General features: G+C 42.0%; 7 protein-coding genes and 1 pseudogene across 7 annotated transcripts; 6 read left to right on the plus strand and 2 right to left on the minus strand.

Annotated features, from left to right (window-relative positions):
- Nucleotides 1-4,348: 4,348 nt before the first annotated feature.
- On the minus strand, nt 4,349-5,488 carry LOC146959773 (DNA-dependent protein kinase catalytic subunit-like). Its single transcript, XM_085772917.1, has 2 exons — nt 5,420-5,488; nt 4,349-4,634 (listed from the first exon to the last, which is right to left on the minus strand). Exons 1-2 carry the CDS (start codon nt 5,446-5,448, stop codon nt 4,349-4,351), a joined length of 315 nt encoding a protein of 104 aa, XP_085629043.1. The 5' UTR covers nt 5,449-5,488.
- A 446-nt stretch (nt 5,489-5,934) lies between these two features.
- LOC146959774 (histone H4) lies at nt 5,935-6,299 on the plus strand. The gene has a single exon (XM_085772912.1). It carries the CDS (start codon nt 5,942-5,944, stop codon nt 6,251-6,253), a length of 312 nt encoding a protein of 103 aa, XP_085629038.1. The 5' UTR covers nt 5,935-5,941; the 3' UTR covers nt 6,254-6,299.
- Nucleotides 6,300-8,467: 2,168 nt separating this feature from the next.
- On the plus strand, nt 8,468-8,848 carry LOC146959775 (histone H2B-like). The gene has a single exon (XM_085772915.1). It carries the CDS (start codon nt 8,468-8,470, stop codon nt 8,840-8,842), a length of 375 nt encoding a protein of 124 aa, XP_085629041.1. The 3' UTR covers nt 8,843-8,848.
- A 3,442-nt stretch (nt 8,849-12,290) lies between these two features.
- On the plus strand, nt 12,291-12,932 carry LOC146959776 (histone H1 pseudogene; annotated as a pseudogene).
- A 1,381-nt stretch (nt 12,933-14,313) lies between these two features.
- On the minus strand, nt 14,314-14,721 carry LOC146959777 (histone H2A-like). Its single transcript, XM_085772914.1, has one exon. It carries the CDS (start codon nt 14,702-14,704, stop codon nt 14,318-14,320), a length of 387 nt encoding a protein of 128 aa, XP_085629040.1. The 5' UTR covers nt 14,705-14,721; the 3' UTR covers nt 14,314-14,317.
- Nucleotides 14,722-15,033: 312 nt separating this feature from the next.
- On the plus strand, nt 15,034-15,528 carry LOC146959778 (histone H3). Its single transcript, XM_085772913.1, has one exon. The coding sequence runs from the start codon at nt 15,068-15,070 to the stop codon at nt 15,476-15,478; it is 411 nt and encodes a 136-aa protein (XP_085629039.1). The 5' UTR covers nt 15,034-15,067; the 3' UTR covers nt 15,479-15,528.
- A 5,583-nt stretch (nt 15,529-21,111) lies between these two features.
- Nucleotides 21,112-21,480, plus strand: LOC146959779 (histone H4). The gene has a single exon (XM_085772911.1). The coding sequence runs from the start codon at nt 21,125-21,127 to the stop codon at nt 21,434-21,436; it is 312 nt and encodes a 103-aa protein (XP_085629037.1). The 5' UTR covers nt 21,112-21,124; the 3' UTR covers nt 21,437-21,480.
- Nucleotides 21,481-24,000: 2,520 nt separating this feature from the next.
- On the plus strand, nt 24,001-24,458 carry LOC146959780 (histone H2B-like). The gene has a single exon (XM_085772916.1). It carries the CDS (start codon nt 24,069-24,071, stop codon nt 24,441-24,443), a length of 375 nt encoding a protein of 124 aa, XP_085629042.1. The 5' UTR covers nt 24,001-24,068; the 3' UTR covers nt 24,444-24,458.
- Nucleotides 24,459-25,410: the final 952 nt, after the last annotated feature.

The following is a 25,410-nucleotide window of genomic DNA, read 5'->3' on the forward strand; positions in this document are numbered from 1 at the left end:
CATGAGAGGAAAACATGAAGTCTATATAGCTTACGTTGTGTGTGTGTGTGTGTGTGTGTGTTAGTCATGTCTCCAGGTCTACTGCTCCTGCTCCTGATGTCCTCCTGCCTCCCGGTCTTCAACGCCAAAATCAACGGTTCTGGTGACAAGGGGAAGACGAAAATGCAAAAGGTTGCCACTGTCCTAAAGGGAAACTACCACACTATTTTAGACATCCTTATTGCTGGAGCTGAGTCAGTAGGTGATCCAACAGGTATTAGTCAAATAGTTGGTGGTGCAATAGCTGGAGGGCTGAAAATTGTGAAGATTGTAGGACCACAACCACCAGACCCTCTGGACCCTGTCAAGTCTGGTCTTAAAGGGCTTCAGGTTAAATTAGACAACCTTCGTGCAGAGATGGGATGGGATGCCTGGGCCAGTGTCTACCTGGTACCAGTGAACAATATAGAGAAAGCCTGGGATAAATACACACAAAATCCAAACGATAAAGAGAGTTTCTACACATATTACAGCCAGTTTGCAGACAGCACTTCGGTCCTGCATCGGTACCTGACTGCTGAACCTGATTCTGTTACGCCGAACCTCGGTGACGTCCTGGCTGCCAAATTAAAGTGTCACGAAAAAGATGTCGAAGCCCAATTTCTGTATTTCAATGAAATTATGTACAGAGGCAAAGTACTCGATGAGAAATACCATCAGTTCAAAGGCACAAACACCAAAGCCACAGTTGCTGCAAATGAGATGGCGTCCCAGTCGGCCTCAGCTTTGTTCGACTCATACAAGCGATGCATCTCTGACAGCGATCCGTACATAGAGAAAGACATTGTCGAGCACATCGACGACTCCAAGGGACACCTGGAAATCGCCAATGACATCAGGGCGTTTTTGGAAAAAACTTACGACAGGTACGAATGGATGGTTGTTGCGTTTTCCACCAAAAACGATTATATTCTGCGATGGAAAAAAAGACACCGTGTGTCAGGGTTTACTGGGGTAGTGCTAGGAGCCCTCACTGTGGCTGTGGCCAAACAGGTGAAGGGACGGCACACCAAGGTTGACGAAGTAAGACAAGCGATTGATAGGTGTTTACCTAGGCCAGTGATCTGTTCAAACATAGAAAAGAATATACAGGGATGTGAAGAAAAGGTGTCTGGAAAAAAGTTGTCTGAGACGATCACATCCATCCACATTTATAGTGCAAAGAGTCAGAGTTCCACCAGCGATGTAGAAGCTCCTGAAGATGATGATGATGGCATTTTCTTATTTAAAGGCTCCAACCTGCACATGGGGCAGTGTGGTGTAGTCAAGGCGGAGGAGTTCGTCATCTTTATCAAAAGTGATGAAGAGATAACGGGAGTGGATCCTTGCTCCAAAGACCAGTGTCTGAATGGGGGCGAACCTGATAACATAAAAGACCCCCCCATTTGCCTGTGTAAATGCCAATACCCATTCTACGGCGACCACTGTGAGAAGAGCGTAGATCCTTTCCGGAAGCCAGTCCAGTCACCCCCGCCAGTCCAGTCACCCCCGCCAGACAAGCAACTGCCAGTCCAGCCACCTCCGACAATCAAGCCACATGGGCCAGTCAAAGCTCGTACACCTAAGTAAGTTCATGAAAGTTAAAGTAAAGTCTGCGACTTGGTCAGAAATTTCAAGATGAAACCTCTCATGATCAATCGGATGATGAACCTCTGTCAACCCGCAACCACCGCACACACACACACACACACACACACACAGACACACAAGAAGAGTGTGTTTCATGCTGAGAGAGAAGTGAGATCGTTTTGGAGTCTCCGGTTGCTATTTATATGGTAGCCTATGTCTTCTGTGGGTGCATTATGGTTACTTTATGTGTGTGTGTGTGTGTGTGCAGGGGGTGGGAGGGTTGTTTGGCAGAGGGACCAAGTCGCGGACTATACTTTCGTCAACTTACCTACTGTAGCTTTAAACAGCAACAACAGCCTGCATATTCCTACAAATTTGTGTGAAAAAACTGATGTTACATTATTCAGTTGTGAACTGTAACTATAAGCCTACTAAGAATGTGATGATGCTGTTTACAGAATAATCGTATACAGTAGACTTCAAAACATGAGTTTCCAGCTTTGTGCTTTAAGCCTCGAATTGCTTCTTCGAAAATAAAAGATTTGAATGAATACAGTGGGTGTGACATTTTTTTTAAAGTGTGAAGCGAAAACATGAAACTGTCGGCATGAAGGGAGTCTGGTGAGAAATAATCACCTTTAACTTTTGCTGTAGACGTCACACAGTTCATATCTAATCTAAAAAATTACTGCAAGTTTGGAAAGTAGTCATTTATTTATTTTCGTTGATAATTTCAAGAACAAGAACAAGAAATGGTCAAAATGTTGATGTTTAAGTGTCCATTTCAGTTTTTAGTGTTGAGTGTGAGATAATCCTGCCTTAACAACACATTGAACATCATTTATCACAGGTATAAAAACAGAAAACATTTGAAAACTAACTTCAGTACAGACACATTTCCAGACGGTGTAGTAGATCGCCTGCATCACATCCAGGGCTCCCAGCCCTGCCAGACCCGGCCGAGCACATTGGGGTCGGTGGCCTGGTCCAGCAGACAGTCCACCTGCTTCTCCACCGATAAACCTGCAGCAGGAAGCGTCGCTCGGACGTTGTGCTCCGCGCTCCCCGAGGCCACGGCCTGCACCCCCGCGAAGGCAGCGTCCTTCTCAAAGCCCAGCTTCAGCTCCTCACTGTCCACAGACAGAGCAGTTCATGTTTTTTTTTCTTATTTTATATCAAAAACCACTGAAAACCTTTAGAGATTAAAGCAGATATCAGTGGCAGGGCCGTTTCGGCTAATGCTGTGTTCAAGGCAGGCTTTTGAAACCGTAAGTTACAGCCTCAAGTCACAACTACGACTTGGTAGCGTTCCAGGTAACCCGTAGCTCGTGTTTTTACCGTCCTGTTGTCTGTGAAAGTTCCCTATAACGGCCACTCGTAACTTCCGACCCGTGAACTCGTACCAGATCGAACTGGTATGACTTCACAGGAAGGAAAAACACAAAGTACGAGTTTCCTTGAACGCACCATGAGTTAGCAGCCCCCGCCCTTGTCAGGCATCAATTGGTCCTCGTGCTACGTCACCACATTCACGCGCATCCCTTGGCTGCACACCGCTGCACACACAGCCCTTCATGCCGTTCTCTCCCCTCATTGGATAACATCCCACAAGGAAAATTTTCTCCTCGGGTTACAGCAGAGCAGAGTGACGGAGAGACTCGTGTTTAGGCTGAAATACTTCATGTAAGTGATTGCTGACGGAAGGCTATTTAGGACTTATATTAACAAAAACATTCCACTGATATCTGCTTTAACATCATCCTCAAGTTGAATACCTGGTTATAGCAGCAGGATTTGCTCCTTCCAGTTTCCTCCTGGCGAAGTTCACCTTCTGGAGAGGAAACCAGTTGATCTCTTTGGTGTTGACGCTCTCCGTCCACGTTCCTCCTTTCTTCAGTTGTTTCAGCTCAAAGTTCTGTAAAATGTTATAAAATCAGTTTATCACAGTGATGGGCCTTAATGTGAGGAAAACAAGCAATTTTTCAAAATATGCCTTTGTTTTGAAACAATTAAAAACCAATTTATTATCTTTATCTTTTCAACAAAATTGTACTGTTTTGCATTTGATTTGTCATTTGGACGACTTATACTACTAACTTTGCATGCACTGATGTGAGGGAAGGAAAAGTTGAAAACAGCAACGTGCAGTTAAATAAGGCCAACGTTTGTGGGAAAATACAAAAATAGACATAGCCTACAGTACAGTATATAGCACACTTCTGAAAAAAGCAAAAACATACTGGATACTGGCACAATTTCATATATTGACATACATACTGTACGTAGCCCACATAAATATGTAGTATATATTAGTATGTCAGTATATGTCAATGTGACAGAGTCTGAGTGTCAGACATTTGCTGTATATGAGAAGATAAACATGTTTAAGATGAGGAAAGTAGAAATTATATTATATTTTTGTATCAAAATCAGATATTAAAGAATTTTTATTCTACTATTTGTTTATTGTTTTAATAAACCTGCATATATACACTGTTACAATATTTTATTTTATATAAAAATTATCAAATAGGTATTTTTTTAAATAAATTGCACATACAAATTTTACTAAACTTACTTTTCTGTTTTCATAAACTTGCATCTTCATGCATCCAGATGTTGCTATAACTATAAATGTTTATTTTAGAGTTTGCATGTGTGGTTCCTTCACCCCACTTTCATTTATAACTATAACAACAGTTTAATATCACAGCTGTAATTGTCTGTAACTGTGACCACATCAGTCACACACTCGGCGCTGCTCTGGACTGAGAGCAACAGCTGTTTGATTTTTTTTGTTTTTTTTTGTTCCCACTGGACCGACCTGCGTGGCTGAACCGAAGGCGTGACCGAAGTCGATGCCGATCATTCCTCCTGTCTCCGTGTTGATCATGAAGTTGGACAGATGTCGGTCTCCGATGCCCAGAATCCACTGGCTGACGCAGAGCAGAGCGTGAGAGCTGGTGAAGTGAGAGCGCAGCGAGAGGAAGGCCTCGGGGCTGTTGCACATCTTCAGAAACGCTCTCCTGGGGGAAAAAAAAGAAAAAAAAAAAGTGTTAGCCTACTGCCAGTGTTAAATGTGGTGGCCCTGAAGTGCAAACCACAACGGCAAATCAGAGAACAACGGCAAAAGAGAAAACACAACACAAAAAGAGAAAACACAACAGCAAATCAGAAAACACAAAAGCAAAAGAGAAAACACAACACAGAAAGAGAAAACATAACGACATTAACCAAACCGGAAAAGGTAGCCTAGGTACCCTCGAGTGGAATACGTCAATGCGGCCGCCATCTTGGTCAGGGGGAAGCCGTGTCTACTTCCTGCACTAGTCAACAGAGGCAGAGGTCTATCAACCATTAAAATCACCATACCTCGCTGAATATTCAACCGATTTTCAAGCCGTTTGATTTATTATAAATGTCAGACACATATTTATGATACAACAACAACAAAAAAATTTAGAAAAAATGTATTATTTTTTTTTTTTTATGTATTAAACATACACTTAGATAGCCTACTCAGACACCCCACATGCATAAATACACTGTTTTCTGATTTGCCGTTGTTTAGTAATTTGTCGTTGTGTTTTCTGTTTTTTTGTTGTGTTTTCTGATTTGTCATTGTGTTTTCTCTTTTTGTGTTGTGTTTTCTCTTTTTGTGTTGTGTTTTCTCTTTTTGTGTTGTGTTTTCTCTTTTGCCGTTGTGTTTTCTCTTTTGCCGTTGTTGTCTAATTTGCCGTTGTGTTTTGCACTTCAGGGCCACCGTAGTTAAAGGCCCGATTTTATTACAGTAATAAGAGTCTTTACTCACTTCAGGAGGTCACTGGGCACCAGATGCATCACTTTCAAAAAGTTGCTGACCACTTCAGCACGTTTTGCTTTCCTGATGAAAAAAACTCAAATTTTATAGGCTATCTGGGATCACTTAATTGATGATGAGGGGATCAAATGCTTTGGATTGTAAATTTAGTGCAACTCGAGCTGATGTAATAGCCTGATGACATGCAGGCAGACTGATAGCTACATGAGTTGGTGTAAAATTATAATCCAATTATTTAGTTGGCATGTTTGAAGTGACAGTTTATGAGGATAACACGTTTCATTGATGTCCAGAACATTAGCCTAAATAAAATAATTGTTTGTCGGGGTTTCGTCAATGGCTTGTCAGCCTCAAGTGGTGGCGCCAGTGCACCAGAAGTCATTATGAACGGCTTGGAAATCCACAGGAGGGGGCGTTACTTTAGGTGTCGTCTCCCACGTCCTCAGAGAGGGTTTGAATAGTGGTGAATCCGCAAGCTGTGATCATTGACTAGATTTCTACCAAGCAGTAAACATGTCTGGACGAGGAAAAGGAGGAAAGGGACTCGGTAAAGGAGGCGCCAAGCGGCACCGTAAAGTCCTCCGTGATAACATCCAGGGCATCACCAAGCCCGCCATCCGCCGTCTGGCTCGCCGCGGCGGAGTCAAGCGCATCTCCGGCCTCATCTACGAGGAGACCCGCGGGGTGTTGAAGGTCTTCCTGGAGAACGTCATCCGGGACGCCGTCACCTACACCGAGCACGCCAAGAGGAAGACCGTCACCGCCATGGACGTGGTCTACGCCCTCAAGAGACAGGGCCGCACTCTGTACGGCTTCGGAGGTTAAATATCATCACCACAACTAGACAACACAACGGCTCTTTTCAGAGCCACACAACCAGTCTGAACGAGCTCATATTTTCTGTACTTTGACATGATCTTGTAATGTAAAAAGATCTGAAATAGTCCAGGCAAAATAGCGTTTTACGACAGACTAATTGTCACAGAAGGTTTTTCACCATACATCATTTCTATGAGGTGTCTAGAACAACATACTAAAAGTCCTAAGAAATCCTAGTTGGGGAAATATGTTTAATTTGCATCATTATTTACTGTATAAAGTTTATGGTGCTGACAATACACCCCAATGGGGCTATTTTTTCCCTTTACTCCTATCACAATGAAACTTTACATGATGAAAGTATCCATGAAATGTAACATTTTTTGTATTACAAGTTTCTTTGAAAATGAATCTGAATATGCAAATGAGCCTTACACTAATCAAATATGCTCAAAATACAACCGAATAGGCTTCTTTTTTTCCTTTACTCCTACCACAATCACACTTCACACAATAAAAGTATACATGAAAAGAAACATTTCTGTATTTCAAGTTTCTTGGAAAATTAATTTTAAATATGTAAATGAGCTCAACACTAATTGACTTATGGTCAAGAAGCCATAAAGCCACAAGCAGCAACAGGGGCCAAATAACTAACACATTCATGTCCATTCAATAAGTTAACCTATGACAAATTTGGTCTTGTAAATTTGAGAAAATCAAACATTTTGAGAAATTCCTTCAGATGTTTTACTTTTCAATTATGTATAGAAACACATTCTGATAGCTGTTGTGATTAGAATATTTAGATAATATGATTTTTGACATTTTAGTCTAACATTAGGTGGAAAGCATCATTTCTATCACACCACAAAAAAGTTGTTTTTCCAAACAAAATTATGAAAATAACCCATGTTTCAGAACATTTATTGAAATTTCAGCTGCATAATTTCCCAAACTGCAAAATATTATTAGTTTCACTGTTAATTTTTTATGAATTTTATGTGAAAATGTGTGTTGTGATGGAAATGACTGTGTGGTGGAAAGGACTTGACGTGTTGGAAATGACATTTGACATAGAAATTGCTGAACAAATCATCACCTCCCAAAAAAAAAAAAAGGGATGGAAATGACTATGGTCTGTTGTCTGTGACAATCTGTCAAATTAAAAAAAAAAAAAAATCTCATGCTATATTGGCATGATGATCTCAGCTTTAAAGCTAGCAATAAATGTACACAAAATACACAATATTAAATATTATTTTTTACGTTATTTGTACATTCAAAGGAAATATTAGCTGTTTGGAAATGACGACCAATAAACATACTCTTTGTTTTGAAAGCATTAAACCTTGATTTTCTCTACTTGCAGTTCCTTCCAGGGAGTCAACTCTGCTCTCCTTACAATGACTGTTAGAGTAATTAAAAGTATATTTAACCTTTAAAAAACATCCCTAAAGTTACATTTTGTGGCATGTGGTGGAAATGACAGAGAACCCAAGGGACAGGTGTTCAAAAAAGACATAAAACACTAACATAGCTTACAACACATGATACATTTCATTAAAATAGGGATTTAGGAACCACTTGTCTATAAAGTTACTATTAGATCACAATTTAATTCAACATTAGGAGGGATTGAATGTCACAAATCTGGCCCAGGGACAAAGGGAATATAGTAAAAACAATACAACCTATGATTTATATAGTCAAATTAATAAGTGATCTATAATATCATTTTTCAGTTCCTCTTGATGTCATGAAAAATAAAAAAATAAAGATAAAAAAACAAGAAATGTGTTTCAGTTTTTGTTAGCCTATATCTGCTCGGTTCATTAATTAATTAGTTTGTTGGATGAATAATAATTGATGGAAAGAGCAGTTTGACCAGTATAAATGTTTAGCAGACTGTGTTGTAGCTAGGATGGATATTAGCCAGTTACTGTCTACAATATACAAAAAAAATCCTAAACCTATTATTCTCCTTATGAAATGATTTTATTGTCATTAAATGGCCCATATCATATGTGCCCGCTTTTTCTGTGCATAAATTGTCCAGACTTTGCATTAAACTGTTAAAGTCCGCGCCACTCCCTCAACCCACTCGGCAGTCCAGCCAATCACAGGAGGGGGGCCTCACAGTCAATTTGCATACAGCTTGTATAAATCCAGTCGCCTCCTTCCCGTCAGCATTGTGGTTTGTACGATCCTCTGATCAACATGCCTGAACCAGCAAAGTCCGCGCCCAAGAAGGGCTCCAAGAAAGCCGTCACTAAGACCGCCGGGAAGGGCGGCAAGAAGAGGAGAAAGAGCAGGAAGGAGAGCTACGCCATCTACGTGTACAAGGTGCTCAAGCAGGTCCACCCCGACACCGGCATCTCGTCCAAGGCCATGAGCATCATGAACTCGTTTGTCTCAGACATCTTCGAGCGCATCGCCGCCGAGGCCTCTCGTCTGGCTCACTACAACAAGCGCTCCACCATCACCTCCAGGGAGATCCAGACCGCCGTCAGGCTGCTGCTGCCCGGGGAGCTGGCCAAGCACGCCGTGTCCGAGGGCACCAAGGCCGTCACCAAGTACACCAGCTCCAAGTAAACACCTCTGCTGTTTACACCCGACACAAAGGCTCTTTTCAGAGCCACACACACAATCTGAAAGTGCAAACTATCTTTTAACTTTACAAAATCTACTTTACTTGACACAGCTGTTCAGTAACTGTTGGGTGGTTCATCAGTATTTGGATCAATCAGCTATTATTACGCTAACGTGACTTGTAGTGGTAAATTTGAATATTCCTTGTTTTAATCACATGAGACGTCCCCACACCCTGCCCCCCTATAACAGATCTCCTTTTGTTACCCATTTTGTGTATTTTAATGTCTCTAGACCTTGTAATTGTAATTTAAATCTCTTTTGTAGAATACCCAACCTCCCACCTTCTCACAGATATCAGACTTTTAGTTGCAATTGTAAATTCAATTCCTTTGCATTTCAAGTACCTGAGACACCCAACCTCTCACTTTCTCATCAATATTCAAAGCCCTTTTGTATTTTAAATTGTGTTGACTAGACCTCTTAACTTAAGGCCGTCACCAAGTACACCAGCTCCAAGTAAACACCTCTGCTGTTTACACCCGACCCAAAGGCTCTTTTCAGAGCCACACACTTCATCTACAAGTGCAAAATATCATTTTTAATCCTTTAATTAATCGCAAACATTATCTGACAGTTGCATGCAAGTGTGACCATAATGAAACGATCAATAAATCTAGAGACAATGCGACAAATGGCATCAGTTGGTGTCACTAATGTAGTTATCACTAGAGCGCTGGAAAAGAGAGTAACGACAGCATTGGTCCAATGGAAGCGCCTCCTGATGGAGGAATGTGGGTTTTGCAAAAGCGCCCATGAAACGACATCTCTGCATTGTTGGTGAATGAGCAAGTGTGGTGTTTTCAATAATTTAAGGACATTTATAGATCACCCACGTTAATAGCATCATTGAGGACCCTTTACAGATAAATATGAACACATAGGCAAGTAAAAAAAAAAAAAAAAGTAGTTGTCTACATTAATGTTTCAATCTATATTTTGTAATAAAAAAATTATAAGTATAATTTGATATGACCAAGACATCTAAAAACAAATACACGGCCGTTTTCATGAATTTACAAGCAAGTGGGCAACACACATACATTGGAGTGAATGGGTTTTCTGGGCGCATTTGCAATACCCACATCCTGCCACTCGGGGCGCAAAACCCCTCACCACGGGAGTCAATGGTGGTGTCGTTACTCTCTTTTCCAGTGCTCTAGTTATCACCAGAGCAACAATGTAGCCAATGAATATTTCGGACTTGCTGTGGAAGTGTGGGAAGTTTATCTAAGTGCTTGTAGCGGTCCTCTGTTAAACGATGGTTCCTGTGTAGCTACTGATTGATGAGGCGTCGCGAGTTGGAAGCTGTTTCTTCATAAGGCAACAAGTTATAATTTTGCCAACATCAACACTGTAAACAAAGTTAATCAATAAATGTATTCACTATCACTAAACTAACCATGAATAACAATAATACAGTATTTGCATAAAAAAAATGACCATTAAAACTTTGGCCGTTTCATTCCTTTATAAACATTGTCCATAGATTAAGAGTAAAACAAAAAAAAAAAGCCACACACTTAAATCCTCACCTCATTATAGTGTGTGTGTGTGTGTGTGTAATTAATACTAAGGTACAACTGTCTCGGTAGTGATGTGGTTGCAAGAGAAGCACTAATCAATATCTTGTGTAATGATAATAACTGTATGGTATAATGGATTGAATCACTTGTGGCCGCTGGGGACATTGGTTAGAAAATCTTCCTATTTCCTTTATTGCTGATGTAAGTGTGGGTGTGTGTGTTCTGTAACGAAGAATAAAAAAAAAAACAGTTATCAGAACAGTTTACATTATGTGCTGCTACATCCAGTACCAAGAATGGTAGTTAAGCATCCAATAAAAGTATGAAGAATCATCAATGTACAACAATGAATACAGAAATAATAATAAAACAAAAAAGTCTTTCTCTCTCTGGTCTCCACCAATTTTTTTCCTTCAGCACAGTCATCACATTTAAATTACTTCCCATGCTAATCAGTCTCAGACCCAGCTGCCAAATTCATCCCTTCTCTCTTTCCTGCAACATTTTGTTTTATGTTAATCCTTTTGTTTCTGAATTGGACTAAAGAGGATCACTGCCTCATGTTCACCAGGCAGCTGCTTTGATTAAAAATCAGTGATCGGTGTTGACACATGACAAATAGCTTAAAAATAAATGTGCTTTACACTTTCATATATCATTACTCCATCCATTTTCCTCATGCACATGCAAAAGTTTACTCAAAACGTGTTAATGTTACTTTCTAGTCAACTGGCAAAACAGATTCCCTTTCATTATTACTATCAGCCAGGCCCAGGACTGATCCATCCTGTCCTCACACTCAACACTATGCTGTATCTGGAACATATCTATCTTACATTTTACTTTACAATACAACTAGGCCACACTGTTAATCACTGTTTGAATACATTAATCTGGATGTGTTTACTTTTTCATAAAGAGAAGTCATTAAATCACAGTCACTGAAATGACACTAAAAGGCTCTCTATTAGAAAACACTAGTCTATAGTGTTTTCATTGCATTCAGTGTATTCATTGCTCCCTATCACTGCAAGGTCTGGATACATAATTTGTTGAAGTGACATTTTAACTCCTGTTTCTCTCTTTTCAGATGAAACCTCAACAAACAAATAAAGACATACAGAAAACTTAAAGCTTTTGACTTTCTAGAACCAACTAATAATAGGCTGCTCTATGTCCTATTTGTTTTTATGACAACTATTCTCAGCATTTATCTGTAATGGATGTCAAGTCATAGAAAATGTGCACGCTGATTAATTTATTCTGGTAGATTTTCAACAATATTCATTTCTAAACATGATCAATTATATGGTATCCTCATAATTAAATGTTCATAACTTGAGGTTTTGGTTTCAGTCGAGCTGGGCCATCAGCAGTGTGTTTGCTGCTAAGAGAAGAACTCAAATTTACAGTATACTGAACATCAGTGGGAGGTAATTTTTAATCAGGATCTCTGAACAAACATGTTGACGAGCTAGAAAACTAGTTTTGGTGAAATTGTGGTGCATTTTATATGGTTTTAGAAGATATAAAAGTGGGGAAAGTCACTGAATAGCGGTGCCCGACGAGGTGATCAGCTGAGGTTTAGAGGCTCCACAAACAAAACTCAGAGGCAATCAGAGCTCCTCATGACTTGAATATGAAGAGAATAAAGTCCGCTATCGGCTCAGTTTTCCAGCAGTCTTCAGTAACTACCCCAACGTGATTTTTGAGGCTTTTTTGAGCGACGAGAAAACACAAAGTGTCCCTGTGTCGAGGCTGCACAGAGGAGCCACGGCTGGACTGAGTCTCCACGGTTCTCATGGTGTGTTTAAGTACCGCCTCCTGCTCCGGGATTCCCAACACTTCACTCAGTGAATCCAAGCCGTACAGAGAAAACAATGGCAGAAGTTGCTCCAGCTCCAGCCGCCGCCCCGGCCAAAGCGGCCAAGAAGAAGGCCGTCAAGCCCAAGAAAGTCGGTCCCAGCGTCAGCGAGCTCATCGTGAAGGCTGTCGGTGCCTCCAAGGAGCGCAGCGGTGTGTCTTTGGCCGCTTTGAAGAAAGCTCTGGCTGCAGGAGGCTACGATGTGGAGAAGAACAAGTCCCGCGTCAAAACCGCTCTCAAGAGCCTGGTGACCAAGGGCACTCTGGTCCAGACCAAGGGAACCGGAGCGTCCGGCTCCTTCAAGATGAACAAGAAGGCCGAGCCCAAAGCCAAGAAGCCCGCAGCCAAGAAGGCCGCTCCTAAAGCCAAGAAGCCCGCAGCGAAGAAACCCGCAGCGGCCAAGAAGTCCCCCAAGAAGGCGGTGGCAGCCAAGAAGCCAGCGGCTAAGAAGTCCCCCAAGAAGGCCAAGAAGCCAGCAGCTGCTCCCAAGAAAGCAGCTAAGAGCCCCAAGAAGGCAACCAAGAGCCCCAAGAAGGTGGTCAAGAAGGCCCCTGCTGCCAAGAAGTCCCCCGCTAAGAAGGTGGCCAAGCCTAAGGTCAAGAAGGCAGCACCCAAGAAGAAGTGAGCTGTTCCTCAGACACCTAAAAATAATATCAAACGGCTCTTTTAAGAGCCACACACATTTCTCTAAAAGAGCTGATTCCTATTAGGCCTAATATAATTCTTTGAGATGTTGACACTAAACATTTAGTCAATGGCAGAGTGAAAGGTGCTTTAACTTCGTTGCACTAAACTAAATATAGTGTGGCTACAGGGACAAATATATATAGGCTATATTTTTTTTATAGCAAAAAGTAATTTGTAATATAAACAAACCTGCTTTACTGACTGTATTGCAGTAAAAAAAAAAAAAAAAATCAAGATCAGGGAAATGGGCTACTTGAGTTGAATGAACTTGACAGAAACTTTGCTTCCTGTTGAAAATATTAGAGTCAAAAGTAATAAACAATTAACCATTCAATGCAAAAGATGTAAGAATCAAATAGTTTAGTTTACTCACACTACAATCAACCTACTCAATGTGATTTTTTTTTTTTTTACATATAAAGACAGTGATAAATCTAGTTGAACATTACTGTAAAACAAAACAAGATTTCCACATGGGTCTGTGACATTTGCAATTCATTGCAAATTGGAGCCGCCTCATTAAGACAAGGATGGATCTGTTTATTTATTCATTGTGTAAATTGGGGTTATTAGTTGACTAACACTAAAATCTAGCAGTGAAAAAATAATTGTAAATCGAAATAAAAGTAAAAATGACTTCTTAAAAAGGTAAAAAAAAAAAAAAAGAAACAAATATGGAAGTCCATCTTCAGAGGTCTCAGAGAGGCTTTCTCCTAAATTATGGTTCATGGGAGAATGAAACCGTCCCATGACATGCACCGTTTTATGTTTGTAGCTGAACACTGTTCATGAAATATTTAATATAATATTTAGCACTGGTTTATAATTATAAATCTTACTGGTGGTGCTCTAGAGGTATGTTATTACTTGCAGTAAAATACCCACGTTTTATAATCTGGACCACAACAAGTCAACAACAATGTAAGACCAAAAAGAAAGAAAGAAAGAAAGAAATGCCGTCGATGTGATTTTATGATTTAAAATTAAAAACTTAATTTCTAAATAAATAAATGTGCCGCAGTCCTGTATTTCGTTGCTACTTTCAACCAGGGTAGCTACATAATAACTTTATGGTAGCCTTACTTAGTCAGTGTAGCCTCTTTGATCTGTTAATCAACGTTATTATGTATCAATTCACCATCACTTCCTTTAGCGAAACTCCCTCAAAATAAATACCTAAAATAATAGGCATTACAATATGAGATTATACGTAGCCTACGATGATACGTAGCTACATCATGAAAAAAATAATAAAATAACGGGTAATAGGAATGTCGCTGTTTTAGATTCGAGTATGTGGCTCTTAAAAGAGCCTTTGTGTTGGTGGTGTCCAGGAGAAGTTTACTTGGCCTTGCCGGGCTTCTCGGTCTTCTTGGGCAGGAGAACAGCCTGGATGTTGGGCAGCACACCACCCTGAGCGATGGTGACTCCTCCCAGCAGCTTGTTGAGCTCCTCGTCGTTGCGGACGGCCAGCTGCAGGTGACGGGGGATGATCCTGGTCTTCTTGTTGTCGCGGGCAGCGTTTCCAGCCAACTCGAGGATCTCAGCGGTCAGGTACTCGAGCACAGCCGCCAGGTAGACGGGAGCACCAGCCCCCACACGCTGAGCATAGTTTCCTTTGCGGAGATGCCTGTGGACACGACCCACTGGGAACTGGAGCCCAGCACGGGAGGAGCGGGTCTTTGCCTTTGCTCTGGCCTTTCCTCCGGTCTTTCCTCTTCCACTCATGGTTGATTTGTCTCTTTAGTCTGGGTACAAAAGAAATGTGAGGCTCCACAGCTCAACTGTGTCTTATATGAGCGCAGGAGCGGGACGCTTTGTGCCGGACCAACCAGAGAGAGGCTCCAGCAGCGGCTTCCTGCTCTGGGTTTGTCCGGGCTTTTTCAAAGCTGTTTCCTCCAATGAGCAGCAGAGACTCGGGCGGCGGGTTGGTCCTGTGGGCGGCGCTGAGCTCCAGCAGGAGCCCCTCACCAATCACCAGCCACAGACGTCGAGCAGCGTCACCGTGTCCCAGCCGGTCTCAGGCTTTAAGAGCCGAGTGCCGCGGCGGTTCATCACACTTTTCTCCAGTTTAGAGAAAGACGCAGTGAAATGGCAAGAACCAAGCAGACCGCTCGTAAGTCCACCGGAGGCAAAGCCCCCAGGAAGCAGCTGGCCACCAAGGCTGCCCGTAAGAGCGCCCCGGCCACCGGCGGCGTCAAGAAGCCTCACCGTTACAGGCCCGGTACCGTGGCTCTCCGTGAGATCCGTCGTTACCAGAAATCCACCGAGCTGCTCATCCGCAAGCTGCCCTTCCAGCGCCTGGTGCGGGAGATCGCCCAGGACTTCAAGACCGACCTGCGTTTCCAGAGCTCCGCCGTCATGGCTCTGCAGGAGGCCAGCGAGGCTTACCTGGTGGGTCTGTTCGAGGACACCAACCTGTGCGCCATCCACGCCAAGAGGGTCACCATCATGCCCAAAGACATCCAGCTGGCCCGCCGCATCCGTGGAGAGAGAGCTTAAACCAGACTGCTCCCACTAAAACAACAACAACGGCTCTTTTAAGAGCCACTTCACTCTAAACTCGAGAGCAATGACCCATGACTTGTGCCAATAGGCTACATATATGACATAATTACTATACACCATAAGTATTTCAAAGCGTTTTTGTTTTTAACAATACAAGATACAACTGTTTTTAATTGCTTGTGTCCCAAACCTCTGCTTCCTTTTTTGAATGAAGCAAACTACACCACTGCTGTCTCGAGGCATCTTTATATGACCTTGAAACATGAATACATTTATATAGGGACGAATAGCTGATGTCATGACATCGGGTAATGGTTATACGAAAATATGAAAGATCAGAGGGCTTTAATTCTGATAATATTTCTGATTACGATTAATACAAATTGTCTTCAGCATATAGGCCTAAGGAAAAGGAGGAAGACATATGAGTTTAGACTTGTTTATTGCGAAGCTGATGTAGTCCATGCCACACTGTGCCACAGTACACAAGCATTAACACACCAGCACACGAGATCCTTCTCTGTTCCAAGGCATGAGTTAATAATCCTAAAGGAGAACTACACTCAAAACGTCATACACACGTCATGTTACAGAGGGCAGGGACGATAATTACGCATTGTTACGCACAGAGGTAACAGGCTGTGTGATAAACACATATCCATCGCAATATAATTACACACGCCGAGATTGTATGCGCGGAGTATGGTCTCACTGGCTGCTGGCCGTGCTCAGCACTGCGTAAAACGGAGGTAAAACCGCGTAAAAGCGCACGGTGAAGCCCAAGAGGCTGCCGCGCAGATGCCCGCTACAGCCACGCCTCTGAGGAGGGCTGTGGAGGAGGACATAGCTCTGGTTGAATGGGCATGGATGCCAGGCGGGGGATCCCGGCCTGATGTGACGTATGCCTGTGAGATGACGTCACATAACCAGTGGGTGTGTGTCCCTGGGAGTGCTCTCTGTAGTGAACAAACAGCTGTTGTGTGCGTCTGAGGGCGCACCGGGCAGAGCCGGTGTAATGTCTCCTCTCCTTCACCCACGTGGGGAGGGGGAAAGAAGCCTTCCAGTGTGATAACCCTCGATCTGAACGAGCTAGTTATGACTTTAGGCATGAATGAGGGATTCGATCTTGCGCTCCCGTCTGATCTGATGACGAGACAGGACGGGGAGACAGAGAGGGCACATAAATCACTCACTCTCTTAGCTGAGCACAGGGCTAAGAGGATCGCAGTCTTCAGAGACAGGTGTTTGAGTGAAGCGTCTGAGAGGGGCTCGAAAGGAGGCTCTCCCAGAGCGCGTAACACCAAGGAGAGATCCCATTGTGGAGCCAAGGGGCGCGTAATGGGTCTCTGACGACTCACTCTCTTAAGGAAACGCTTAAGCAGAGGATGTGAGAACACCGACCTCTCACCAAAACCTTCATGACAGGAAGAAATAGCAGCAGCATATGTCTTCACTGTAGAAAGAGCCAGATTCCTGTCCACCAAGAGCTGGAGGAATGTCAATATCTGAGGCAGAGCGCACGATGTTGGATCAATGAATTTCTCCACACACCAGCGCTGAAACGCTGCGTAACAGGCTATAGTAGAGGAAGCTCTCGCACCCTGGACGGTGCGGACCACTGCAGGGGTCAGACCCAGCCTCTCTAAGCGCTCCCGCTCAGGGGCCAGGCCCATAGCGGTTGGCCTATTACCGGGAAGTGTAGGATCGCTCCCCTCATCTGTGAGAGCGCGTCTCTGTGACAGGGCAGGCTCCACGGTTCCCCGGCTAACAGCTGTATCATGAGGGGAAACCATGACGCGCCTGTGCGCTCCGGAGCTGTCAGAGTGACCGCAGAGAGGCAGGGATGGTGTTAGCAGATGTGCTGGTGTTAGAGCCAGCAGATCTACTCATAAAGACATGAGCGAGTGAGCGCACAGCCTCAGCGTGTGAGGCGCTGTGAGACTCAGGTCGTGGAGCAGCGCTCTGGCCGGGAGATGCTGCCCAGCATGACGAGGTGGCGAGGGGGAGAGCCGGCCGTCCGGGGCCCCCTGGACATCGGCGCTGTCGTCCACGTCGAACATGCTCTCCAGTTCTCCAGACAGGGAGAGGGGAGAGCCAGGCGGAGAGCCGCAGATGGAGGGAGCTGCGCCGCTGGGCTCAGGCCCCACATCTGGGTCACCGCCGCCGTCGGAGTCGAGGATGTTGACCGCATCCTCCACCGAGAACTCAGACCGGTCGCCCCGGTCGTCCCCACCTCCACCGAGCGGGGGGAGGAACCCCTCAGCCCGGCGCTGCAGTTCTGACACAGGCAGAAACGAGCAGAAGGCGCAGTTGGCCTTGGCCGTGAGGGCGACGCCGGCTGCTCAGCGCCCAGCGGGGGTGGAGGTCCGACGGCAGGATGGACCGGTTCTTGCAGACCGGACACAGCCGGATGGCACCGGCAGAAGGAGTAGGATCTTCTTTCTTCTTCAAGGAGGATTGCATAGCTGCAACACTGAAGAAAAAGTGGGAGCAGATATGCGGATCCGCAGGTGTAATATAGTCATGATGCGGACCGTAAAGGGGCAACTGTGCGGGGCACAGTGGCGCGAAAGAAATTTTCAGGACTGCGCATGCGCGCGGGGATAAACCCAACAGCGATAGCTCTTAGAGGGCGAAGCCTCTACGATATAGAACAGGTAGTTTTCAATAAATATTAATCATAATGTACATTGAATACAATGAAATATGAAAGTTCAAAAGGCTTTTATTCTGAAATTCCACATCAGATTGACCTGATTATTTCTGAGTGTCATTCTGAGGTCTAGTAGGGTAGACCGAGTACGTTTGAGACACTTTTTGATTTTCCATTTTTGAATAGATATTGCAAAAAAAACTATACACTGAAAATAAGTGATTTTTCATATGCTATTTAATTTGTTTGTATACTAAGTTATTATTGAAGAATATCATTTATTATTTGTTTATTTTTTCCACAATCAGGTCATAAATATGAGGTGCATTTTTACCATGGTCCCGTCTCAACCATACCCCATACGTGTACAGTTGAGACGGTACCTTGATACAGTTGAGACACCATTGAAAACCATTGATGATGACTGAACATCAATTGTAAATGCAATAAACTTTAAAAAAAAAAAAAGACAAGTTGACAAGATATTTCAAAATAAATGTATTCCTCTTCATCAAAATTAAAAACAATGGAATATGATTGTATTATTAATATAAATATTATTATATCACATAAAATTATAACATTAATAGTATATATTAATATAACACTGTTCAGGTATCACAAATAATTAATAATATTTTCCCCATTTTCTTTGTGTTTTTGGTCTTATTATGACTTATAACATGTTATCGTAGCCTACACTGCACAATTTAACAGTGATGTGATGTAATAGAACTCTATCAGGGTACAGTTGAGACATTGTGTCTCAACTGTACCTCGCTGACCACTTTGTGTATTTCTCTAGATTGTGCAGTGACCTAACATGCTACGATAGCATGAAATATGTGAGTTTTTAGGGCACAAAATAACGTTTGCAATGATGTAAGTTATGTTTGATGGTCACAAAAGGATAATAAGCTATTCATTGTGGAAGGGACATGGTAAAGTGACATTCTTACCCTAGTAAAAAGACTTTTGCTGATATCTTTGGACTGGAGATGCTAAAACTCTTCAAATTTCCCACAACCAAAGAGGATGATATGCATTTGCTGAGTAGAAATGGTGGCTCAGCCTTGCAGCGCTGGCAAGATATTAAGGGTGTTTCAACTGTACACATGTCTCAACTATAGCTACTCGCTCCACCCTACTACCAGTCTGAAGTGGAACGGTTCAGTAATAATGGGTAGTTTTTAAGAAATATGAATCCTATGTAGCTACATAGAATACAGTCAAATTCCGATGGAATAGCGGCATTAGCCTAGTACATTATTTTTCAAGCGTCCCACTACTTCAACTTTTTTATTTTTTCATTGTCGGAGTAGCGCCACTTTACTATTTTTCAAACATTTCGCTTTTCCGACATCCCAGCTGGCACTAGACGACAATTAGACGTCATAGAGACGTTGGCATCCTTTGTTGAATAGACGTTAGAAGTTAGTTGGAAATTAAACTCAGGTTAAACTTAACGTTGATCTGATATCAAAATCCAATGTTGGACAGATGTTACATTTTATATTAAATCACAGTTGGGTTTAGACGTTAAGCCGACGTGCATTTCCATCTATCCAACGTCGGACTTGGACGTCAAATCAACGTTGGGTTTAGACGTTAACCCGACGTGCATTTCCAACTAAAATATAACGTCTATCCAACGTCAGACTTGGACGAAAAGATGTTGAATGCAGACGTAAATGGACATTTTTGGTCACCATATTCTGTACAATATTTTCAGTGAAATTCTCCAAATTTAAGTCAGCAGTTGGCCTGGTTTGGGATTATAGTGCTTTGTCTAGGTGTTGGCTTCATTTTGAGTCAACATTTTTTTTCTTGCTTGTTGTGGTTTTGTTATTTAAAAAAAAAAAAGTTGTTTTTCTATTTTTCGTTTGCTTAATTGATTACGAGGGGATCAAATGCTTTGGATTGTAAATTTAGTGCAACTTGAGCTGATGTAATAGCCTGATGACATGCAGGCAGACTGATACATGAGTTGGTGTAAAATTATAATCCAATTATTTTGTTGCCATGTTTGAAGTGACAGTTTATGAGGATAACACGTTTCATTGATGTCCAGAACATCAGCCTAAATAAAGTAATTGTTTGTCGGGGTTTTGTCAATGGCTTGTCAGCCTCAAGTGGTGGCGCCAGGGCCGGCCCCTGGCATAAACCCTCTATGCGGTTGTTTAGGGCCACAGCCGTTAGGTGGGGGGCCACATGATCAGAAAGGTACCGGGGTTCATTCAAGTCATTTAAACATCCTGAGGTCTGCACGTGCACGCTATGAGCTTTATATGTAATTTGAAGTCAATATTGAGCTTCTTTTATCTCACATTTGAGACATTTGGTGAAAATAGAATGGCAGAATGACAACATTTGTGCTCAAAAAGCAATCTTACAAAATTTCATTTTAGACTTGTTTTCTACACTTATCTATTACTGTATTCATATCCTATTTCAAGCACCAAAACAGTTCATTCTCATGACTGAAGCTGTGTTTTCACAAGGGATTTGAATTTTTTTCAAAAAGCAGACCTCAAATTTCCAGCATTTGGCCTAAATTATTTCTTTATACGGTGCTAGGACAAATTGGCCTCAGTGTGCTTACAGCGGAGGTTCTAATATTTAGACATAAAACACTTGAGTATTGTTACATCTGCAAGTAGGCTATCTTAAAAAGATCAAAACATGTAAAAGTCGAGAAAATGGCCTCAAACCTCAGAGGGCATAAACATGTCTGTATTCAGTTTTAAACAGTGATTTGGTGTTTGCGCTTAGTGCAGGGCCACAAACAAAAATCTTGTTTAGGGCCACCAAAATCCTAGGGCCGGCCCTGGGCGGCGCCAGTGCACCAGAAGTCATTATGAACGGCTTGGAAATCCACAGAAGGGGGCGTTACTTTAGGTGTCGTCTCCCACGTCCTCAGAGAGGGTTTGAATAGTGGTGAATCCGCAAGTTGTGATCATTGACTAGCTTTCTACGAAACAGTGAACATGTCTGGAAGAGGAAAAGGAGGAAAGGGACTCGGTAAAGGAGGCGCCAAGCGGCACCGTAAAGTCCTCCGTGATAACATCCAGGGCATCACCAAGCCCGCCATCCGCCGTCTGGCTCGCCGCGGCGGAGTCAAGCGCATCTCCGGCCTCATCTACGAGGAGACCCGCGGGGTGTTGAAGGTCTTCCTGGAGAACGTCATCCGGGACGCCGTCACCTACACCGAGCACGCCAAGAGGAAGACCGTCACCGCCATGGACGTGGTCTACGCCCTCAAGAGACAGGGCCGCACTCTGTACGGCTTCGGAGGTTAAACATCATCACCACAACGAGACAACACAACGGCTCTTTTCAGAGCCACACAACCAGTCTGAACGAGCTCAATCTTTCACTTTTTATTGTATCAGCAGGGTATCCGCGGGGTTTTGACAAGTATTAAAAGGTGATAAATCAATTTTGGGAAAATTAAGACCTTTAAAGTATTAAAAAGTCTTTTCACGACTTTATAAAGTCTTACATTTTGAAGGTATTTTTTCTGAATTAGCTGTCCAAGAGTGAATATTCATTTTATTAAAAAACAAAGATGAACTTTTTTTTTAAATTTTTTATTATAAACTTTGCCTTTTATTTATTATCCCAGCCTATTTTGAATACTGTTGTATCATAGTGGTCTATAGTCTTTATCACAAACTAGAACTGTTAAGTTAAAAGTGTCACTGATGTAAATGGTTACAGCTTGAAGTGGCGGTGAGATACTGAAAAATATTGAGAAGGTCTTGAAAAAGTCTTAAAAAGGTATTAAAATTAACTTCAAGATTCCTGTATATAACCTGTTTTAGTATTTTGTAGCTTTAACGTCAGTGTCATAGGCCTACGTGCTTCAACTAGAAGATAATACAATTTAAAATGTATAACCTCTATATCATGTAAAAGTTTCATTTACTCAAAACAACTGCCCAATGCACAACTTTATCACATTTAGAAAACCATACTGCTGTGGGTGATTATTCAGCTATCATATTGTGCCCCTTGGGGAGGCACACTGGGCTACTTGACATGAGGATTTTTTTTTTTTTTTTTTTTTTTACTATAGAAACTTTTTTTTATATATATATATATAGTATATGATTGATTTTGGCTGCAGGCTATTTCCTTTGCCCCTGGGCCTAGATTTGTGACATCCAATCCTTGAATTAAATTCTGATCTACGGTAATAATAACTTTATAGACAAGTGGAAATTCCAATTTTTAATGAGATGTAGCCTATCATGTGTTTTTGGTGTTTCATGTGTTTTTTGATATAAAAAAAGAACACTTGTCCCTTGGGGTCATTTCCACCACACACCACAAAATGTAACTTTAGGGAAGGTTTTTTTTGTGATCTGTACACTTGCAATAACGATAACTGTCATTGTTAGCAGAGCACAATTGGTCCTGGTCAATGATGGTATGGCTTGTGTAATGATACTTATAAGGCGTATAGCAATAGGCCTAATTCTGCAGCAACGTTTTTAATGAACATCTCTGAGAGACATGTTTTATATTTTTCTCTATATCAACCTCTCTCTCTCTAACCATGTTTCTACGTCCCACTTTTTAATCAAATTATCTCAAGATTCCCGAGATAAACCCCTGTTTTATTGTGATTTATTAAGGTTTCTATTAAAATTTTTTTTAATAATTGTTGTTATCAATACTCATCTGTAGTGGTCTCCAGTCAAATAATGAAGCATTATAGTTACAGTGTACATCTTTGTTCACAGACATCAACATCATAAAAGCTATAATCACAACAAAAAAATAAGTCAGCAATTGTGTATAAATCACAAACATAATCAACTATCACGAAACCAAGTAACTGTGAACTGTAATCAAAAACATATATTGTAAGTAAACATAACAAATCAGTATTTACATGTAATCACTGATACTGCAGCCTTAGCATATTCATGTACTGTCAATAGATTGAGAAGTTACTAATGATTTCTATATAAAACATAAGAAAGTGCAACAAACAATAGGCTACCTTGTTGCCATCTCTGACAGGGTGCTCACATGAAAGAGGTTACAAAATGACAGTAACAAAGTATGACACTGTTTTGTCAGTGTCAAGAAGAAGAAAATTTTAGATAAAAACATACACAATTTTATGGCTTTTATTTACACTGATTCAAATTATTAAAATTAAATGTAGATTTAATGATAGGGTAGTGATACAGATTTCCCAAAACATGCATCAGTAATTTAACTGTTAATCCTGATAAGTTTTACTCTCTTCCTCTGTACAACAACTTTTTAGAGAGTTTGGCAAAAGTAGGTTACCGTAGAAAGACTGTAGTGGCTATTTGTCCTCGGTGTCAATTATCAAAAAACTTCAAAATTATCAAAACTATAGTGAAACTAAATCAAATCAAACGGCCACTGAGACACCTAGGGAGTGAATTTACGCAGGATAAACAAAGTCCATTGTCCAGGCAAAAAATTAAAGTTTCTTGGGTTTATTCTCCATCGGCAAACAAACAAACAAAGAACAATGGCCCTTTGCCGCCTCTCTTGCCCTGGTAAAAAACCATCTGCCCTTGTGCCTAGCTCACCTGTGACTGCCAACCCCTATATGTAAACTCACCCGGTGCGCTCCAGCTACCCAGTACCTTCAAAGTAAAAGCATGGTTAAGTACCAAAATAAACGTAATCAATGCTAAATATCATAAACAAACTAAAGGTGTATTCCCCAAAACTAAACCACAAAAAATAACCAAATAATAAGTGATTATATAATACAAAAGTAACAAATAGCTCCGACAAAGACGGTCCGCCGGCCTACAAGTCGGAGGTTCAGCCAATCACAGAAGGGGGATCACACAGCCTTATTTGCATGGACGCTTCATAAATACGTAGCACTCGCCTCCAGAGTCATTCAGTGGTTTCTGTCGATTCTTACTGAAAATGCCTGAACCAGCAAAGTCCGCGCCCAAGAAGGGCTCCAAGAAAGCCGTCACTAAGACCGCCGGGAAGGGCGGCAAGAAGAGGAGAAAGAGCAGGAAGGAGAGCTACGCCATCTACGTGTACAAGGTGCTCAAGCAGGTCCACCCCGACACCGGCATCTCGTCCAAGGCCATGAGCATCATGAACTCGTTTGTCTCAGACATCTTCGAGCGCATCGCCGCCGAGGCCTCTCGTCTGGCTCACTACAACAAGCGCTCCACCATCACCTCCAGGGAGATCCAGACCGCCGTCAGGCTGCTGCTGCCCGGGGAGCTGGCCAAGCACGCCGTGTCCGAGGGCACCAAGGCCGTCACCAAGTACACCAGCTCCAAGTAAACACCTCTGCTGTTTACACCCGACACAAAGGCTCTTTTCAGAGCCACACACACAATCTGAAAGTGCAAACTATCCTTGTAATTAGTAACAAACATTTTCTGACGAGTTGCATCCAAGTGTGCATCAAAAATATAAAATGCGACAATTGGCATCAGTTGGTGTCACTAGTGTAATGTAGTTGTCACCAGAGCAACAATGTAGCCAATGAATATTTCAGACTTGGAAAAAAAGTGTGGGGAGTTCTCTGTTCAATGGTGGTTCTTGTGTAGGCGTGTTGGACGCTGTAAAAGTGCAAACTTCAATCCTACAAAAATGAATCTTGCCACACAATTGGCTGTTAAAATGCCAAAAGGTAACAAACTATAAAGTGTAAAATTATCAACTCGAGTCATGCAACACATTACCATTTTGTTGCCAAAATGTTAAATACATGATCTGAAGGTTGACATGGACACAAATGAACAATCGATGCTGATTAGCATTTTTAAAAAATGGTTACGGTTTAAAAAACTGATGAAGATGGTTTATGCCAGACTCCAAATGTTTCCTGTTAAGGTAACAATTGTAGGGATGATGTGACTCATTCGGATTTGAATCATGAAAGACATTTCAGATGTTAATGAAATGATCTTATTACATGTCTGATAACACTATGACAATATCATATTGTCATGACAATATCATATTGTCATAGTGTTATCAGACATGTAATAAGATAATTTCAATATAAGGAAGATGTGAGCTCGTTCAGACTGAGTGTTTGGCTCTGAAGAGCCGTTGTGTTGTTTATGATTAGACGGACATGTTCATGATGCACGTTTTCTCTGATGTGTGCAGGAGAATATGGGCCTAATAGTTTTCTCACACATTTGGACTACACTGATCTGTGATCTGAGAATAGTTTAGAGTAGATATCCAACACCGGATTGTTGGTGATCAGTGATCCGTTTGCATGCACAATTTGCAC

The sequence above is a fragment of the Trachurus japonicus genome, unplaced genomic scaffold, assembly GCF_045865225.1.
Source record: "Trachurus japonicus isolate A0001 unplaced genomic scaffold, Traja_1.0 AP031091.1".
Taxonomy (NCBI): Eukaryota; Metazoa; Chordata; class Actinopteri; order Carangiformes; family Carangidae; genus Trachurus; species Trachurus japonicus.

Bases quoted from the DNA above. Each gene is read 5' to 3' on its own strand.
- LOC146959773 (XM_085772917.1), bottom strand. From the start codon at position 5,448: ATGCATCTGGTGCCCAGTGACCTCCTGAA. The intron at 4,635-5,419 runs GTGAGTAAAGAC...TTTTTCCCCCAG, and splicing joins GTGCCCAGTGACCTCCTGAA to GAGAGCGTTTCTGAAGATGT.
- LOC146959774 (XM_085772912.1), top strand. From the start codon at position 5,942: ATGTCTGGACGAGGAAAAGGAGGAAAGGGACTCGGTAAAGGAGGCGCC.
- LOC146959775 (XM_085772915.1), top strand. From the start codon at position 8,468: ATGCCTGAACCAGCAAAGTCCGCGCCCAAGAAGGGCTCCAAGAAAGCC.
- LOC146959777 (XM_085772914.1), bottom strand. From the start codon at position 14,704: ATGAGTGGAAGAGGAAAGACCGGAGGAAAGGCCAGAGCAAAGGCAAAG.
- LOC146959778 (XM_085772913.1), top strand. From the start codon at position 15,068: ATGGCAAGAACCAAGCAGACCGCTCGTAAGTCCACCGGAGGCAAAGCC.
- LOC146959779 (XM_085772911.1), top strand. From the start codon at position 21,125: ATGTCTGGAAGAGGAAAAGGAGGAAAGGGACTCGGTAAAGGAGGCGCC.
- LOC146959780 (XM_085772916.1), top strand. From the start codon at position 24,069: ATGCCTGAACCAGCAAAGTCCGCGCCCAAGAAGGGCTCCAAGAAAGCC.